The sequence below is a fragment of the Garra rufa genome, chromosome 2, assembly GCF_049309525.1.
Source record: "Garra rufa chromosome 2, GarRuf1.0, whole genome shotgun sequence".
Lineage (NCBI taxonomy): Eukaryota > Metazoa > Chordata > Actinopteri > Cypriniformes > Cyprinidae > Garra > Garra rufa.
Window position 1 is genome coordinate 20106759 of NC_133362.1, and position 20840 is coordinate 20127598.

Sequence of the window (20840 nt, forward strand, 5' to 3'; positions counted from 1 at the left end):
AGTGTAGATTTTTTTCAATAAGCACATAGCTTTTCATAAAACATACCTTTTTTCACTTATTGTAGTTAATGTCTAGCGAGCTAAGTCAGTTGGAGTACTGACTGACTCTTGTAAACATTGCTGAAAACACGAAAAAGAGGAACAGATTAACCAAATCAATTGAGTCATTTACGCTAGAATCGCTCTGATTGATTCAAACTCGTGACTTCGATCATTCATTTCAAGTGACCAGATCAGTTAAAAGAGCCATTAATTTTAGAATTTCGACATCGCTTGTAATGATTTTAAAAAGCACGTAGTGATGGGTGAAACGGAGCTGCGGAAACTCCGAATCAGCGTCGCAAAATGATTCACGAAGCGCTCCAATCGAATCGCGAATCATTTGTTTCAGATCGGAACTTTAAATCGGAACGGGTTCGTGAATAATTTTGCAATTGAATGATTCAAATTAAATGATACCTGATTAGAAGTACCGATCTAAATCAAATGATTCACGATACGTGAAGGTCCGATCAAAGTCAAATGATTTGCGCTCCATGCTCCGAGTCCTTATATTCAGATTGGAACTTCAGAGAGGATCGTGAATCGCGAATCATTTGATTTAGTTCGGGACTTCGGAGAACTTATTGCGAATCATTGGTTTCAGATTAGGATTTTGGAGCAAGAATCTTTTTTTTCTTATTTGTTTCCCCTTAAACTGTAGAAAAAAAACCATTAAGGCAGTACAGTTATAAAAAAAGAAGAGAAAAAGTATGCACAAATACAAATCCCTTAAGAAAATTATCCATGGTTTTACTATAGTAAAAGTGTAGTCGGCTATACTTTGTAATACTTTAGTAGTAGCCTACTTTGCATGTGCTTCACTTTTTTTGAAATGTGAAAGACATTGCTTGATGAGAGTTGAATATAAATGTCCTTGATATAATTTTTTTTAATAAAAATAAAAAAGTAGTGCCTAAAGTCCTTGAAAGTCATGGAATTTATTTCGCAGTATCTGTATGAACCCTGTATATTTCTTTCTTTCTTTTTCTTATTTTTTGTTATAGCCTGTAATTTTGTCATTGTAATTTTTTTGTAAGTGACCAATGTTCGTTGTCATTAGTAGTAATTTTATAGGTATAAATTTGTCTTTAATAACTGTTTTATCTAAAATAAAAACAACAACAAAAAGAAAATACATTCGTTTAATTTTAGAAACAATTTTTTTTTTTTTTTTAAGAAACAACAGCAATTGAAAATCAAATGCATTTACCCTCAGTTTTAAATGTATTCCTTTCTAAAAACGGACCGGTCTTTATAAACTCAGATCCTCCCTCCCTCACTTTCTCTCCCTCCCATTTCAGTCTTACGTTCTTTTACCGCTTCACTCTTTTATTGACTCACTCAATGAAGCTAAACTTCAGTGTTGACATCAGGTTTCTCTCAGAGGAATAAAGACATCAGATCTATGAGAGGATTTCAGACTCATTTGATAAAAGAGGAACACGCTCAACAATAGCTGGAGGACCTCAAAAGTAAAACAGGTACTATTCTAGTTTTGTTTATAAGTTTGCCCTGAGCGGTAGAAGTATCTTTCCAGCTTCTCCTTTTTGTACTTCTCAGGTTACTGTTTTAGGTAAACAGTTCAGAACAGTTTCTGCTTAACGCTGTTACGTTTAACGTCAATCCAACCTGTTCATTTAAATTGGCCGGACTGTCAAGAAGATCGAGTTCTGCTTCATTCTGTATTAATATATAAGAAATTATACAACAAACGAATTGAAATATGATTTTATTTATCTAAAAAACTATTTTTTGTAGCTTTCATAGCGTTTTTATTCCTGAAAGTGTTTTTGTTTTTTATTTTTTAGTCAGGAGGATGAGTTTAAGGACGTAAGTACAGCTGCCGTTCCTCCTTCTCTAATTTGTACAGTAGGCTAATTGGTGTAAGTTAATTATATGACAATGGTTATACTTTGTTGTTTCAAAAGAAGCTTTTTAGTGAAAAGGCTAATTATTGACATTTATCATACTATTATAGGTAACGTCTGATGCTCATTCGAATCGAGACATGACCTAAAAACCTACTGACAAATGCTCAACATGAAGTCAAGAATGAAAGGAGTTTTTTGGAGTGGCGTTTTGCCGCTCTTTCTCTGGACGTTTGTAAACGGACAACCGTCCTGTCCTATAAAGGCGATAAATACAGAGCTACAAACTCCAAATGAAATACCAACCAAGCTGACCTTCAGCAGTGACTTCATGTCTCCAATTGTACATTCATTCCTGGACACTGTCCAGCCCAAACCATTCCCTAAAGGTGAGTTAATGTGATTCAGTTCTGTGTGTTTGACAAAGGTGTATTCAGTACAAACAGTCATCAACAGTTTGGTTACAAATGGGTTTATCTACGCAAACAATATGCTATGTGGCACAGATGAATCTGACTTGATCTGAGAGTGTAATGGCTGTATAAGAGTCATTAGAGGATGTTATTAGGCAGGGATTGTTATCCACATGGTTAGATGGTGCTTATTCAGGTGGGATAAATGTACTCAGTTAATTGTCAGAAGCAAAACCACTGTGCAAATAACCATGCAAATGTCCATGAGATTTGAATCCACTCCCCTCCCCTTCCAAGAGCTTTGTTTACCACAAAAAATATGTTTATTACTATACCAAGCAGCCTGTATAGTCACAGTCTGCATTGCAAATACAAAGGCAAACACTTAAAAGTTAATCATTACCTGCAAATTCATTGTATACTGAAAGAAAAGTACTTTTCATGTATATTCAAGTACTCATAAAATGTGCATAAAATGTTAACAATGTCCCTTTGATCTATAATTGCTGGAACAAATGTGCACTACTACAATTACAGAAATCTGCTGAACAAAACATTACCTCATGAAGTTGTTCTGGTTACAGTGATGCATTTCTATTCATCGTCACCCATCAATATTGTTTAGTCGGTCCTGGGTAGAAACCGATTACATTGAATCTGGATTACGTAATGAGATTCAAAAAATTAGGAACTAAAAAATTACATTTTAATACTTGTAATCAGACTACAGTTACTTTTTTACTGATTACATGATTATTATTCACACAATAGCAATTAACTATTTATCATTTTTTATTCTACCTTTTTTACCTTTTAAATGTTCCTTTTTAATTTTTTTTTATTGTTTGCCCACAGAAACAAATAACATTAACAATATCACATCATGTATTCATGTTACAGAATGTTCAAAACCCTATAAGAATTAAAAAAATAATGGAAAAAAGCTTTTTAAATTTTTAAAACAGCCTACCTATATATATATATATATATATATATATATATATATATATATACATACATACACTGCCACTCAAAAGTTTGGGATCAGTGAGATTTGTAATGTTTCAAAAGTCTCTTATGATCAAGGATGCATTTATTTGACCAAAAATACAGAAAAAAACTGTAATATTGCTAAATGTTATTACGATATAAAATAATGGTTTTTATTTTAATATACTTTAAAATATATTTTATTTTTGTGATGCAAAGCTGAATTTTCATCAGCTGTTACTCCAGTCTTAAGTGTCACAAGATCCTTCAAAAATCATTCTATGCTGATTTATTATTTGAATTATCAATGTTGGAAACAGTTGTGCTGCCAAATATTTTTTTGGAACCTGTCATTCACTTTTGATTCTTTGATGAATAAAAATTCAAAAGACCAGCATTTATTCAAAATAGAAATCACTTTTTATGAATTTAACACATCCTTGGTGAATTTAAGTATTAATTTCTTTCAAAAAAAAAAAAGAAAGAATAAAAATTCACAAACTTTAAAATGGTAGTTTATATTGGTACAAAAGATATAAAATATTAAGCAGCACAACTGTTTTCAACATTGATAATAAATCAGCATATTAAAATGATTTCTGAAGGATCATGTGACACTGAAGACCGGAGTAATAATACTGAAAATTCAGCTTTGCATCACAGGAATAAATTATGTTTTAAAATATATTCACATAGAAAAAAAGTTAATTTAAATTGAAATAATATTTCACAATATTATTATTTTTTTCTAAAATTTTTATCAAATAAATGCAGCCTTGAAGAGAATAATACATTTCTTGAAAAATGTATTGTTATGCATAATGTTATATATGATCTTGGCACAATCAAAATGCTGGGACACTGGTTATAAAGTTAATTTTGTGTTGTTTATTTTAATAAATATACAATGTTTTGGCATGTTTTTCCTGTAGATCTGCTGCTTAGAATGATAAAAGATATGAACTTCAACACAGACTTGGTTAAAGAGGTATGTCAGACTTGTAAATGAATGCTTTGATAATAAATAGCACCTTGGTCAGTTTAATGCAACATATAGTTTAGTTCCTTATGAAGAAGAACGTACTTAGGATTTAATACAAACACATCGAGATATAAATGGACATGTGTGTGTGCTCTAGGACAAGTTTCTCAGGAATTTTCTTTACCATAAGTGAATCATGCCATCAGCAATATTTTGTTGTGTAAACAGTATATTCCAGTTTCGATTGGCTGGTTTGATTACACACCGTCAGACGTGTTTTGGATACACAATTGAGCAAAACACATGACATGAGCGCACATAAGTACACCTATATGATGTCATCAAGAGTTTTTTTAATCTGTCTCATCTTTACTGCTTAATATAGCTACCCCCCACAGCAACCAACCTGTCTAACCTCTTTTACTTATGACCAGGTTTTGCTATATGAGATTGGTTTCCTGGTCTGCGTGGCCATTGGGATCCTCTACATTGTCCTGATGCCTCTAATTGGCCTAATCTTTGCCTGCTGTCGTTGCTGTGGTAACTGCGGGGGCCGCATGCAGCAAAAGCAGACGAAGAACATCCACTGCAAGCGAAGAAGCTTTTACTTGGTCACATTTCTCATCACTGTACTAATTCTGTAAGCACCAGTTTGAGTGTAACATTCAATGATCTTAGGATGAAAACTTAACATGTTTTTATCTATTGTATATAAAATCACATGTAATATTTATTATGTTTTATATCAGTTTGCTAAATTAATATGAATTGCTGTGCAGGGCAGGGAACATTTGCATGTTCCTGAGCAGTACAAACACGTCAGAGACTGTGAATCGCACCCCCACAGAACTCACAGACATCTTGGAGAATGTCAAAGGCTATCTTACCAATATTCCTAAGGTACACCATTTTTTTATGAAATGCATATGAAGTCAAAAGTTTACATACACCTTGCAGAATCTGCAAAATGTTAATTATTTTACCAAAATAAGAGAGATCATACAACATGCATGTTTTGTTTTTTTTGTTCTGACCTGAATAAGATATTTCACATAAAAGACGTGTAAAAATGACCCTTTTCAAAAGTTCACATACACTTGATTCTTAATTCTGTGCTGTTACCTGAATGATCCACAGCTGTTTTTTTTTTTTTTTTGTTTGTTTAGTGATCGTTGTTCATGAGTACTTTGTTTGTCCTGAACAGTTAAACTGCCTGCTGAAATCCTTCAAGTCCCACAAATTCTTTGGTTTTTCAGCATTTTTGTGTATTTGAACTCTTTCTAACAATGACTATATGATTTTGAGATCCATCTTTTAACACTGAGGGCAACGGAGGGACTCATAGTCAACTATTACAGGATGTTCAAACTCTCACTGATGCTCCAGAAGGAAAAACAATGTATTAAGAAAACTTTTGAACAGAATAAAGATTTATCTTATTTTCGCCTAAATATCATGTTTTTAAAATTTAGTACTGCCCTTCAGAAGCTACAGAAGATACTTACATGTTTCCCAGAAGACAAAATAAGTTAAATTTATCCTGATCTTCAAATTTTGTTTCCTTCTCGAGCATCAGTGAACGTTTGAACCTTCTGTAATAGTTGCATATGAGTCCCTCAGTTGTGGATGGATCTCAAAACATACAGTCATTGTTTGAAATGGTTCAAATACACAAAAATGCTGAAAAACCAAAGAATTTGTGGGACCTGAAGAATTTTTCTAAAGAACAGCGAGCAGTTTAACTGTTTAAGACAAACAAGCGACTCATGAACAACTATCATTAAAAAAAACTAAAAACACAGCTGTGGATCATTCAGGCAACAACATAGTATTAAGAATCATGTGTATGTAAACTTTTGTCTATAAATTCAACTATTATTTTCTCTTGTGGATTATATGTAAACATCTTTTATGTGAAATATGGTGTTCAAGTCAGTACTAAATAAAAAATAACATGCATTTTGTATGATTACTCTTGGTAAAATAATTAACATTTTGCAGAAAACCTAATGTTGACGTTTTTTAAATACTACTGATAGGAAATCTCTTTTGGAAATTGTCCCCCCCCCCCCTAATATTTAATAAAGATATCAAACACTAAATTCTAAATTAAATATAGATGAATCCTTAAAGCTACAAAAGTAATTGATTTCCTCTTTTTTCTTTTGTTCTTTGATTAACAGACATCACAGCTAGGTTATTAGGTAATTTGGCTGCTAATACTTTAAGAGCTGCCAGTGCTGAATATTACGCAGACCTGTTAAATATTTTTAAAGTTGTTAAACTGGAAAATTTATGTTAATATATTATTCAAAACATGATTTATTCTAATATGCTAATTTGGTGCTCATTATTAAAAACAGTTGTGCTGCTTAATATTTCTGTGAAAGCTGATTTATTTCAGGATTCTTGATAAAAAAGACATTTAAAAGGAACATCACTTAAATAAAATAGAAATCTTTAGTAACATAAATGTTTTCATATTCACTTTGGATCAATTTAACATGTTCTTGCTGAATATAAATCTTATGTTTTATTATTTTTTCATCTGTGCAAGGTTGATTTAACTGAAATTAAATCAAATTATAACAATACTGAATTAAACTGAATATAGTTGATAAATAAGGGAAAATTCATACAACTTTTTGTTCCTCTACAGCAAATCCAAAATGTGACGAATGAGGCTGGTTCAACTGTGGATAAAGTCAAAAACAACTTAGTTGGTACGTTTTGTATTTCTTACTTTTTGTATTTGTCACTTTGAAAGTGACAAAATTTGCACTCAAATTAAAAAATGTAATAGGAAAAAACTATGAAATGACTTATTTGTATGATATAATACAGTTATCTAAAAATGTTGCTACTTAGTACTAAAGTTAATTTCTCACATGGCTCTAATTTTATCCATTTGTTTTCTTTTAAACTTTTCTGCACTGATCTCACATTGAGTACTTGCATTTTTGTCTCATAGAAACAGGGCCTTTACTTGGCAGATCGATCCAGAATGGTCTTAAAGGTCCCCTCGACCCAGCATTCAACTCCATTACTGAAATAGCCCGGGGTATGTACAGTATGCATATACACATCAAATAATAAAGCAGGCCCTTTCTTTGGGAAACTCACTCCTCCTTGACTCACCTTTGCAGCATTAATGGATTCATTGATTTTAAAATCTATTTTGTTCTTTATGTGTGTTACAGTGATAAACAGCACCAGCGAAGGACTGCTGCATCTTAATAAAACCTTGGAGCTGTTGAAACCGAAGGTGGATGTAGTACAAGCTAATTTATCTGCAGTGAGGCAGCGGATTAACAACACTTTACATTCGTCAGAGTGTGTAAACTGCACTTCCCTCCAGCCAGAACTGGACAAACTATCACTCGATGGAAGCCTTGAAGTAAGTTAAACCAGAGGTGTCATGGGGACAAAACTCATTGGGGAATGCATGGATGTTCAGTGAAGCATGTGGAGTCCTGATTATATCCTGATTCCACTTTAGACTTTGCGCTAGTCTCTGGTTGAGCATTAACAACAAATAACAGCAAAAATGTGGGTGGATGATTACACAATCATTCTCCCTTTCTAGACAGTTTGTGGTTGTCCCAGGTCAGTGATTGGAGCAGAGTGAATTCTGCATCAATCTTCTGGGGAGAACATAGGCATTACTATAATACCTACTCAACAATGTTTTGGCTTAAATTACATGACTATTATACAACATTTCTCTAGAAGTACAGAGGACCAAGTTGTATTACCAGTAGTCTGTGCACACAATGGCTCAAATGCTGTCATTGAAGGTAGGCAGGGACACAGGAACAAAGGAACAAACAATAAGGAGTAACACAAGAAGTTATTGTTAACATGTCAATGCTTGTAAACGATTTCTCTTGGAAACCTAACTCTTACCTAGTTGAAAGACTGTTGTAGAGAAAAATAAGGATGTGTCACTGTCATTGTGTATGTGGACGTCAGCATATAGTGCATTTATGCACAGCTAGTACTGCCATCTAGTGTTAAATGCGGAGCTCTGCGACCATATTGAAAACATTGTATTAAAGATTAAAAAACAAAAGCTATGATAAGAAATATTTACAATTTGTAGTGTAATATTTATAATAAATATTTATAATATTTTAATATTATAATAGGTGCTTTGTCTCTCTCCCAATTTGTTAGTTTCCTGATCAAAATGACCTGAGGTCTGCTGTAGACAAGGCAATAAATGCTGATGTCTTTGGACAGGCAAATAAGGTTAGTGCTGTATTTCACAGGTAGAAAATTTCATTTCAGTGCATTCTCTCTCTCTCTCTCTCTCTCTCTCTCTCTCTCTCTCTCTCTCTCTGTGTTTCTACACTGCTGATTTGGTGCTCAAGAAACACCAATCTTAGTATTTTTAATTTTAAAAACAGTTGTGCTGATTAATATTTTTGTGGGAAACCGTGATACATTTTTAATCAGGATTCTTTTATTAATAGAAAGTTCAAATGAACAACATTTATTTATTTTTGTTAATATTATAAATGTCTTTCCCGTCACTTTTGAACAATCTTAAATCCTTGCTGGTTAAAAATTTTAATTTCCTGAAAAAGAAAAAAATCTTTTGAATCTCCTACATATATATTTAAAGGAATAGGTCACCTAAAAATGAAAATTCTGTCATTAATTACTCACCCTCATGTCGATCCTAACGTAAGACCTTAGTTCATCTTCAGAACACAAATTAGGATATTTTTGATGAAATCTGAGAGCTTTTTTGACCTTCCATAGACAGCAACACAACTGACACATTCAAGGCCCAGAAATGTAGTAAGGACCAGTGTTGGGCATGTTACTTTAAAAAAGTAATTAGTTACAGTTACTAGTTACTTCTCACAAATAGTAACTGAGTAAGTAAGTTGCTTCAACCTGCGGACATGAAAAACATCTCGCAGGCAACACTGTTAAACCCTCTGGGGTCGAAGACCACACTGGTGTGGTCTGTCTCATTTTTTCTTGATGGCCGTGAAAAGAACTTAAAATACTCCATTTTTGATTGTACAGATAAAAATAAGGTATCATGTGAAACTGCAAAAGTATTTTATTTGTGTATAGTCATAATAATAATATCAACAAAACAATTTGCTTTTGTAAAATAAAGAAAATAAACAGGGTGTACTCTCTGCCGTCTTGGTCTCTGTCATCTCTCTTCACTGACATGCAAATAAAACAACCTAAATCTCAGCGAATACCTGCCTCACAGACATGAGAAATATATGTATAGAAAGCTAACTTTTAAATAAAGTAAGTCACATTGAAAACAAATATTCCCTGATAAAGTAATCCATATGAAACCAACGCAAGCTCCAGTTTTTCCCATCTAAACTCATTAAATCTAATATAATGACGCCCATAAGCGGCTCTGCTTTTCAAATTTTAAACATCCATGTGTGATGCGCAGACATGTAAGTAAACGCCCACATCACCTCTCTAAACAAACTTGAATATTCATCTAGTTCATCTTGGCTACTTTTAATTTCCTTCCAGTGGATTACTTGCATCTGTTGTTATTGTGTTATTTAAAAAAAAAAAACTTTGCTGGTCCAATGGCTGAAAGGGAGCCTACTCGGATGAAAACCACTTCAGTGAGCTCAATTATAGTTACGCCACATTTTATTGCCAGTAACAGTAATGGCATTGTAATGGGTGAAACAGTAATTCTTTTAATTATTCATTACTGAAAAAAGAAGTGCCGTTAATAACTGCATTTATTTATAATGCTGTTATAAATCTTACGGGTTTGGAACGAAATGAGGGTGAGTAATTAATGACACAATTTTCATTTTTGGGTGAACTATTCCTTTAATGGTTACTATCTCTTGTTTAATGTCCATTATGCATGTTTGATTCTCAGGGGAGAGACTTTTTTGACAGTATTCCAGAAAAGGTGAAAAATGAGACCAAACTAAGTGTGCAGTGTAAGTGTGTGTTGTTAAGTGTTAAATATTTGTTCCTTTAAGGGGTTAAGTAGCATAATGTATTTGAAAGTGCTGATCAGTTTAGTTGTTAAGTGATGCTGTGTCTTATGTCTTTTACAGTGGCTCTAGTGGAGCTTGACAGAATAAAAACCCAGATCTCAGGTGTGACTAAAAACCTTCCTCTTGACGTATTGAAGAATATCTTAACACCACTAACGGAGGCACAGAAATCGATTAAAGATGTTTCTCCTTATTTAGAGAAATCAAGTCAAATCAGGTACTAATAACCATGATTCTCTGTACATTCAAAACAATGTATTTAAATATATTTGAATTTTTATAATAATCTTCGTAACATGGTTATTTTGATAGTCCACTTTAAACATTCTACTTATAGTAAGTAACTTTGCAACTAAATGTCAACTAGCAGTCATTAGAGTATTAGTAGACTGTCTGGTTAATATCTTCTAACACTTTATTTGATGGGTCCACAACATACCTCATACTGACTATAAGAAACACTGCAGCATATGTCAACTTATTCTACGAACCCTAAACCTAACCTAAGTCTACTGTGAGAGTTAGTAGGCTTGTAGCTGCAAATTAATGAGAATTAGTTGACATGTATAGTTGCAAAGTTACTCATAGTTAGTATTCTATAGAATGTCTAAAGCGGACTATCAAATTAGTCCATAAAGTGTAACCATAATCTTAAATTGAAGAGTAAACTTTTTTCTTTTTCAATAGCCGGGCTGTTGGATTGATCCTGAGCTGTCTGATTTTGCTGGTGGTGATCTGTAATTTTCTGGGTCTGCTGTTGGGTGTAACTGGACTGAATCCTAAAGACAATCCCACTGAACGTTCTGGCACATCCAACTGTGGAGGAATATTTTTCATGGTGTGAGTATAAATCCCCTTTGGATTTGTGTTTGTGCAACAGAAAACTGTTGTCAGTGTGCATTCGTTCAGTTGTTATATGTAGTACAATTAAAGTATAACACTGTACGAGAAATAATTGCTTCCTCTTGTGTCATTTTAGAGGAGTAGGTTTCAGCTTCCTGGTCTCCTGGATCTTCATGTTAGTGGTGTTGATACTTTTCATAGTGGGAGGTAATAGCTACACTATGGTCTGTAAACCGTGGCAAAACAAGGAACTTATCCAGGTATTTACAAGAACACTGACTCATTGTGTTTAATCGTATGACTAGTTGCTAGGAATTAACAGTCTCTGGTACCTACCTTCCAGTAAATGTACATTTTGCATATCTTTGCCAGTATATTTAATTATCATATTGTGTTTCATAGCTCATTGACACTCCAGGAGTGATTCCAAATTTCAACCTGTCCAGTACTTTGAATCTGAATACTAATTTGAAGATTGTTAATGTGTACAGGTACGCCACACAAGATAGCATGACCTATGGCTGTTATATTTACATTCTTTGTCCAATATAAATCTACTTTTTATTATCTGTAGTGATTGTCAAGAGAATAAGGCCTTGTGGACCACATTTCATCTGAATGAGATCTTCGACCTAAATAGTGAATTAGATGTTTCAAAAGTGAGATATTATTACTTTTCCTTTACTTTCCTATGCTTGATGCATTACTTATTGGACACTAATGACTGATTCTCTCAACAGTACACTCGAGATATTTATCAGACCTTTGAGGATGCACAAATCAACATAGCAAACATCACCATCCTCACTCCAGAGGTAAAGTCCCAGCTAAACAACTTCTCTAGCAGTGCCAGCAGTATGAACTTCAGCAACATCATACAACAGGTACACTCTATACTTTATTCTCATTGCCATTCCTCATCCATGTCCAGTTTTGTTGCTTGATGTTGCAAATTGGTGCCTTACCATGTTATTTTAATGTATTATCTTAATTATGAACACACTTGTTTGTAGTGCAAACTGTTTTACCATTTACTGCACATTCTTATTCTTCTTGTTATTTCCCTATAGTGGCTAATAAACTGGAAGTCTCACCCATAAGCTTACTTCCGTGTTGAAGAATAAGGTGGATGTGCGAAAGTACTTATTGAGAATTTATTTATATAAATATATTTTTTATTTCAGATCAAAGATGTGTCAGGGACTAATCTGAGCTCAGCAGCAGAAAGTCTGGATATCTTGGCTGGCAAACAGGTGAGTGTTACTCTTGTTTACTTGTTGTCTTGTTAACATCATCCTGCTCTATTCAATGACTGAGATGGATCACATACCCTTGCTTGTGTCTTTCAGAGTAGCCAAAATATAAAAGGCCAACTACAAGGGCAAGCAAAAGATCTGCGAGACATCCAGACTGAGATCACTTCTAACATTATGCCTTTGCTGGTGTGTTAAGACAGTACTCAGAAATTAAATGCCAACTCACAGTGTTCTTGACTAGTTTTTATGAGTTTGGTTTATGGTGACCTACATCCATTTACTTTTTGCAGCTGGAACTGAACACCACCATTAGGAATCTCAGTACGGTAGCATCACAAATCACTGTAAGTAAACACTAGCCATCTTATCTGCCAGAGAATATCTGTATATGTAATATACACTACCAGTCAAATGTTTTTGAACAGTAAGATTTTTAGTTTTTTAAAGAAGTCTCTTCTGCTCACCAAACCTAAATGCTTATTTTATCCCAAGTACAGCAAAAACGGTAAAATGTTGAAATATGTTTAAAAAAACTGTTTTCTGTTTGAATATATTTTAAAATGTAATTTATTCCTGTGATTTCTAAGCTGACTTTTTAGCATCATTACTCCAGTCTTCAGTGTCACATGGTCCTTCAGAAATCAATCTAATATGCTGATTTGCTGTTCAAAAAAACATGTTATTTTTATAATCAATATTTAAAACAGCTGAGTATTTTTTTTAATTCTTTGATGAATATAAAGCATTTAACTGAAATAAAAAGCTTTTGTAACATTATACACTATACCATTCAAAAGTCAGTTTTTTTTTTAAATTGGAAAGAAATTATAGAAATGTATACTTTTATTTAGCAAGGGTGCTTTAAATTGATTAAAAGTGATGATAAAGACATTTATAATGTTTCAAAAGATTCCTATTTCAGATAAATGCTGTTCTTCTGAACTTTCTATTCATCAAAGAAACCTGAAAAGTCTACTCAGCTGTTTTTCAACATAATAATAATAAAAAATGTTTTTTGAGCAGCAAATCAGAATATTAGAATGACTTCTGAAGGATCATGTGACTATAGTAATGGTGATAAAAAAGCTTTGAAATCACAGGAATAAATTACATTTGAAAATATATTTAAATAGAAAACAGTTATTTTAAATAGTACAAGTATATTTCAAAATGTTATTGTTATTGCTGTACTTTGGATCAAATAAATGCAGGTGAGCTTGAAGTGTAGCTATACAGGTTGTCTTCTTTCTAACTCGTCCAAACTATTTTATAACACTAGCATATGCAGTACTATTCAGCAAGTATGCATTAAATTAGTTTGAAATTAATAATTTGAAATAGTTTTGAAATAAATTACATTTTAAAATAAATTAAAACCAGTTATTATAAATAGTAAAAATATTTCACAATATTTCTGCTATTGCTGTATTTTTGGACTTTTTAAAAAACCATTAAAAATCTAACTGTCCAAAATCTTTTGACTGGTAGTGTATAATAAATAGGGCCGGGACTCGATTAAAAAATTTAATCTAATTAATTAGAGGCTTTGTAATTAATTAATCGAAATTAATCGCATTTTAATCGCATATAAATATTTGACCTGAGAACAGTGAGAAGTAAGTTTTTTTATATGGATTTTTAGTATACCATTGAATAATGACTCAATACATAAGCTTAAGCAACAAAATATTGTTTATTTTTGTTCAACCAAGTCCAACAGACCATTGCAATATTGCCATTAAGTGTAGCAATAGGCTCGATGTGCTACAGTGATATGTGAATTCCTTGTTGCATAGCTTGCACACAACCATGCTCTTATCGACGCTTCCATCCATTCGTTTTTTATAACAAAATTTCCCATCCACAGGGCCAACCAAAGCGGTCCCATCAGCTTTTTTGTCCATGTTCACTGTGGTTAGTTTTGCTGCGTCCCAATTCGCCTACTTATACTATGCCCTATAAGTATGTACTCTTTTTGTGAAGAAAAGTACATACTTTTGAGTATGTAGCAGAATAGTAGGCAAGCTTTGGGACATACTACTTCGTCATAACTGCTTCTTTAACTGACGCTCTGTTGCTTAGTTACCTGAATCCTGTCACTGTTTAAACTGCCCTGTCAATCATCACAGTTAACATTATCTACATTTTGTTTAATTTAATTTCCTACTGTATTAGAGAGAAATTAAGAGGCACGTTCTTTAACGAGTCTTTCATGCCGAGAACTCTGCTCTTGTGTTTGCTTAATTATGCATTTAACCGTTAATGACTAAACCTATCATTATAAATGTTACTGCACATGGAATATAACGCGGATAACATTTAAAAAATATTTTTTATCAGGTTACACACTGATTATTTATCACTCAAACCCCTTTCTCTACCTGTACGTTGGTCGCGCATATCCTCCATGTTTGTAGTTTTTTAACACTTTTTATGCGTGTTTGTAGTTCTAATCGAATCCTCGTTCACGGCGCAGTGTGTTGTGGGCAATATTAGCCGTTAGAGTGTGCATTGATCGTTAAGTAGTAGACCATCCGGGAATCTTTGGAATACTTTTTTAAACATACTACGATTTGGGACATACAATACTATTTAGGACGGACGCAGCTTGTCTGAACGCTAGTTGGTGCTCCAGTATAATCGGTCCGCCGAATCTCATCCAGTGAGAAACGTTCCGCGGTGCAAAACTAAGTGCGATTAAAATGCGTTAAAAAATTTGAACGCGTTATTTTTGTGTAATTAATTAATCTAAATTAATGCGTTAAAGTCCCGGCCCTAATAATAAAATAATAATACAAAAGTTTTTAAATTGTATTAATATTTGACAGTATTTGTGTTTTAATTAATTTCTATATAGATACTTGCAAAATTTATAAGCAGTGCTGACAGTATCCTTTTTTTTCTTTTTTCTTTTTGTCTTTTGAAAAAAAGAAGAAAATCACACACAAAAAGAATGTATATAATTTTACATTTTTATAGCCCTTTATTTTATTTTGTAGGTGGCTGTGAACAATGTTCTCAAAAAAGTTGGCTATGCTCAGGACGTCCTGAACTACAACATATCACAAATAGTGAAAACTGTGAGTGTTGCATAATCAATGCTATATATAGCTAAATCATCTGTCTGGATGAATACTATATGATTAAAGAATCTACTGTGCATCTTATAATAACCATACTCTTCTTTTCTGCAGGAGAGCAAGGCTTTCATAGACTGTCAGCTGGAAATCTTTCAGGCATTTGTTCACTGGGCAAATCAAACAGTATGTTTATGTCTTTATTTATATTAAAGGTGCTACTATCTTAATGATGAATTATTAATATCATTGTGTTGTACTCCATATAAGATCACGGAGAGGGTGGGTTGTTGTGGGCCTGCAGCTGCAGCAATAGACAGATCAGAAAAGCTCCTCTGTAAACACTTGGTGGAATCATTGGTAAGAATCCATCAACAGCTCTATCTTTTTACAGCACTGATAGATTTGTAAGTGAACATGGTTTCCATCTAAAAAACCCTTAACATACTGTCCTGTCTGTTCCTCAGAATGCCTTTTGGCTGAGTTTGGGCTGGTGTATGATGTTCCTGATCCCCAGCATCATTTTCTCAGTTAAACTGGCCAAGTACTACCGCAGGATGAAGTATTCAGATGTTTATGAGTAAATGATCTTGCTTTCTAAACATAGAAGCAGATTATAAAAAATTCTACTGTTTACCTACTGTCATGGAGCAACTCAAATGGTTTCCTTTTGATTTCTCTCTTTAAAGGAACAATAACTTCATGATGAATCCTTTCCCAAAGGTCCACCTCAAACCTGAATTATTGGAAAAACCACCACCACCTTATGCGAATAGTTAAAAATGACCGTTAAGTTTGATTTACACAATGATTGTATGAAAAATGTGACCCTGGATCATAAAACCAGTCATATAGGTCAATTTTTGAAATTGAGATTTATACATCATCTGAAAGCTAAATAAATAAGCTTTCCATTGATGTATGGTTTGTTAGGACAATATTTGTCCGAGATACAACTATTTGAAAATGAAATCTGAGGGTGCCAAAAATTCGAAATATTGAGTAAAATGCCTTTAAAGTTGTCCAAATGAAGTTCTTAGCAAAGCATAGCATATTACTAATCAGAAATTAAGTTTTGATATTTTTACGGTGTACAAAATATCTTCATAGAACATGATCCTAATATCCTAATGATTTTTGGCACAAAAGAAAAATCGATCATTTTGTCCCATACAGTGCATTGTGGACTATTGCTACAAATATACCCATGCTACTGACAAATGGTTTTGTGGTCCAAGGTCACAAATAATACCAAAGTAGCTTCTAAGTACTTTATTTTTAGTGCCATAGACTGTATCATAAATGAACTTTGTGACAAATGATTTTAGCACTTACTATTTAAAATGAAAAGCATATCTTTACTGTTACAACTTTAGTATGTTCTTGTATTGTGAGGCATTAAAAGGAGTTTAATAAGCATTAGCACTTTAAGTGGTCCTGTAGGCATTAAGATTTAATTATGCCATTTTTTTCAATCATAAATATGCGTATACTGTTATAGATTTACTACCACCGGCATCAAAAATACATTTCCTTTAGACTGTTGTAATAAAGTAGTTCATGAATAACTGGAAACTGTGACTGTATAAAACAACTAACAAGTGACCTCTTTTTAAAGTGGTGTGGCCTGTTAAACATTTCTATCTTGTGTAATGTATTAATTGAATATCATAATGAAAGGTGCTCACACTACCATGCTGAACCTGTTTGTTTGGTGTAACATCCAATGCCACAGTCTGTCCAGACGACCCGTCTAGAAACCCTTCCCCCATTACATCCTACTGTGTCCTGTGACCGAGGCCTCATGGCGCAACCAGTGTTGCCAGATTGGGCGGGTTTCCGCCCAATTGGGCTTCTTTTGATCGGCTTGGACCGGAGAATAACGCATTGGGCGGGTAGACAAAATTTGGGCTGCTTTAAAAAAATAAAAGCCGCCCAATCAGCTGCTTTTTTCTTCGCTTTTATCATTAGTGATTGTTATTTTAATACCTTCGAGCTCAAAGTATCACAGTAATATAATGTGTAGTGCAGTCATCAACTCATTTTTGCTTAACGCAACCCTTACTGGTTTAGTTTAACAGAGACCTGTCAATCAATTTACATCTTTTAGGTTAGTGAGATGTGATGACTTGTGAGTGACCAGGTTTTTTTTGGCGCTATAACGGGCAAGATTTTGAATATGCAGCTTATTCATTTATTCATTTGAAGTAATTGCGATGGCAAAGTGGCCTAAATATAAGTTACACGATAAAAAGTCTAAGTGGATTACATGTGGTGAGAGATGAATAGAAGACTTCTAAATATAATTGTAACTGAAATAAGAAAACGTGGGTGTGTGCATGAGCGTAAATGCCAGCTACATTGTTTCTCATCACTTTATTGTGCACTTTTTGCACAGAAATTAGAATATTTTTAGTGTGGACATTGAAAATGATGCATGTGTTTTTCCAAGGGTTAAAGTCATTGGTTAATTTCCACTTTGAAAAGAAGACATTTTACGCATATTTTCGGACTGTTTTGATCCATATTCCTGTGAAATTGATTTATCTTTATTTTATTTTGTCATTATTCTTTTTTTAAAGAGATAAAAATGGTCCTTATTAACCTTGACATGGCAATAAAATTCTCATTATTTTGGCAGTTAAAATTTGGGCTGTTTTTTGTTGAAGTGGGCGGGTTTTGGTGAGCTTTTGGGCTGGAAATCGTCAACCCGATCTGGCAACACTGGGCGCAACTGCCATTACAACAGTGTGCCAATCAGGATGAAGTACTAGAGCAGTGGAGCACACATTCCACACATATCTGTGCTGCTTAGAAGGGGGAAAAAAAACACACGAATCAGGCAAGATTTATTCACTGTTTGACATTCTGACCAAAACATTAAATATTGTATATAGCAGTTTTCAAAAACACTGAGATCATATAGGAGGAAAAATGATCAATTAAAAGCATTCCAGACCATATCTTGATATTAGCGGTACTTAATAGATCTGTGCTACAAGGGCATATCTAGAAACCATGAAAATGATTTTGAAATCACGTAAATCTAAGCCTTATGCTATTTGTACACTACCATTCAAAGTGAAAATTTATCAAATTAGACAAAAAAGGTGACAGTAAATAGTCGTAATGCTATAAAATATATGTATTTATGTATATTATATATTAAAACACAAAAATAAAAAGTTTTATCCACCTTATTCTTCAGCTCGGACTCGGGCGAGACTTCTGGTTTATGTTTGCACTTATGTGGCGATTTCAGTGGTCAGTTGCCCGGATGCGCGGCCATATGGTAGTTAATCGAATGTAAACAACAGCAAGGATTTCACGATTAATGAACTAACGTTACTGAATGCGTTGTTCTGCTAACTCATGCCGACTAAGCTAATACATGTGGAAGCTGCTAAATCATATACAGAATGAGTAAGCAGGAAAGGGGCGGGCACAATATTTTGATAAACTAAAGTTAATAGGTATAGTTAATAACAGTATTAAGATATTAGCCTAATATTTCACCCACCTGAGCAGAAACGGTAAGAAGAACAAACACAAATGTTGTCAAGATTCTTTCCCTGGAAATCCTGGTTTAGTTTGGCCAACCAGAAACGCCTTTTGTTCTTTAGACAGTTTTTTTGCAGTCTTCTCTCTGATTTGTCATAATTTTGGCAGTCTATAGTACTCCAAATTAGTACAGCCCAAAATGTGATGATAATTGATCATTTTCAGTAGAAATAACCAGCAAAATATGTGAGCTTCGTTTGGTTCAGTGACATTGTTTACGTTCAGAGCAGCCAACATGTCAGATTGATAACGCATTGTAAGGAAATAAGAAGAATAACATTCTGCAGTAAGCAGTAAAACTGTTTGTACTACAAACCAGTTTGTTCATAATTAAGATAAATACATTAAAATAATATAGTAAGACACACCAATTTGCAATATCAAGAAGCAAAACACAATGATTTGTGCTGCCAAAAATAGCTGGACGCAGATGAAACCAGAAGCCAGACCCATAAACTTTACAAATGGAAGTCCACATAAGCTCTTACAGAAAAAAATAAGGTGGATAAATATGGAGTTATTTATGTGCCAAAATTAAACAAATAAATACAGCATTTTCTCACAAATGTGTCCATATCTTCTCACAAATGCAATTGAGCAACTTCCTCTTGCAAAACAGCAGATGGCGCTATCGTTCAATTTACTATATTCTCCCAAGACCTCAAACAACGTGTTTATATGGTTTACCTGTGTTGGCTAGAAGGTATACATCTCCGACCGGAAGACTAACAATTAAATTAATTTTTCTACCTATTAGATTGTGTTTTTTTTTTTATGTCTACACCTACCCCAACCCTAAACTTAGCCCTTACTATAATACAAAAACAGTATTATTGTTGTACAGTGTGATAATAATAACGTTAGATTGATGTGCGCATGCCCAGTAGCGAATCCTGTCTCCCTTCTAGCAAAAACCGGTTTACTCTTATGTCCCAGAGGAATGTGAGTGGGGAACAGGTGAGTTTCTGCCATACTATATTTATAATTAAACATTTGATGTTTTCACAATGCTGACTCCACCACAATGTCAGTGAAATTCAAAATATCTCCTTTAAAGTGGTTAACGCTACTGATCAGTTAATGGCTTGGCATGCTAGGCCTTTTTAACATTTATCAGTTCTCCGAACCTATGCTGGATCGCGGGATATAAAAAATAAAGCTACTTTTATGTAATTTGTCCAAATACGATTTTTTGTTGCTGCACAGAACATTTAGCAGGTAACACTTTGCAATAACAGTACATTAATTATCATGCATTAATTCGTGAATTAGTAATTTCTTGACTATGAACTAATGATTAGTTAAGACATGTATTAATCAAGAACTAATGAAGAACTAACGTAACTACGACCTGATTCATATGAATTACTGCATGAATGCAATAGCCTACTGCTAGAAGATATTTTGAATTTCACTGACATTGTGGTGAAGTCAGCATTGTGAAAACATCAAATGTTTAATTATAAATAGTAAGGAAGAAACTCACCTGTTCCCCTCTCATTATCCTCTGGGAAATAAACTGTGTTTTTTTTAAACGTTATTATTATCACACTGTACAACAATAATACTGTTTTTATATTATAGTAAGGGCTAAGTTTAGGGTTGGGGTAGGTGTAGACATAAAAAAAACACAATCTAATAGGTAGAAAAATTAATTTAATTGTTAGTCTTCCGGTCGGAGATGTATACCTTCTAGCCAACACAGGTAAACCATATAAACACGTTGTTCGAGGTCTTGGGAGAATAGAGTAACTTGAACAATAGTGCCATCTGCTGTTTTGCAAGAGGAAGTTA

General features: G+C 33.6%; 1 protein-coding gene across 1 annotated transcript; it reads left to right on the forward strand.

The window, feature by feature from the left end:
* Window positions 1–1392: 1392 nt before the first annotated feature.
* Window positions 1393–17169, forward strand: prom2 (prominin 2). Its single transcript, XM_073834952.1, has 25 exons — window positions 1393–1523; window positions 1851–1872; window positions 2021–2299; window positions 4246–4301; window positions 4730–4935; window positions 5075–5195; window positions 6955–7018; window positions 7267–7356; window positions 7496–7692; window positions 8472–8546; window positions 10186–10249; window positions 10370–10526; window positions 10997–11149; window positions 11289–11412; window positions 11555–11643; window positions 11727–11811; window positions 11893–12036; window positions 12337–12405; window positions 12502–12594; window positions 12699–12752; window positions 15408–15488; window positions 15603–15671; window positions 15756–15845; window positions 15953–16065; window positions 16175–17169. The coding sequence occupies exons 3-25, from the start codon at window positions 2074–2076 to the stop codon at window positions 16263–16265; spliced, it is 2511 nt and encodes an 836-aa protein (XP_073691053.1). The 5' UTR covers window positions 1393–1523; window positions 1851–1872; window positions 2021–2073; the 3' UTR covers window positions 16266–17169.
* The last annotated feature ends 3671 nt before the right edge of the window (window positions 17170–20840 follow it).

Bases quoted from the DNA above. Each gene is read 5' to 3' on its own strand.
- prom2 (XM_073834952.1), top strand. From the start codon at position 2,074: ATGCTCAACATGAAGTCAAGAATGAAAGGAGTTTTTTGGAGTGGCGTT. The intron at 11,812-11,892 runs GTGAGATATTAT...TTCTCTCAACAG, and splicing joins GTGAATTAGATGTTTCAAAA to TACACTCGAGATATTTATCA. The intron at 12,595-12,698 runs GTGTGTTAAGAC...TACTTTTTGCAG, and splicing joins CTAACATTATGCCTTTGCTG to CTGGAACTGAACACCACCAT.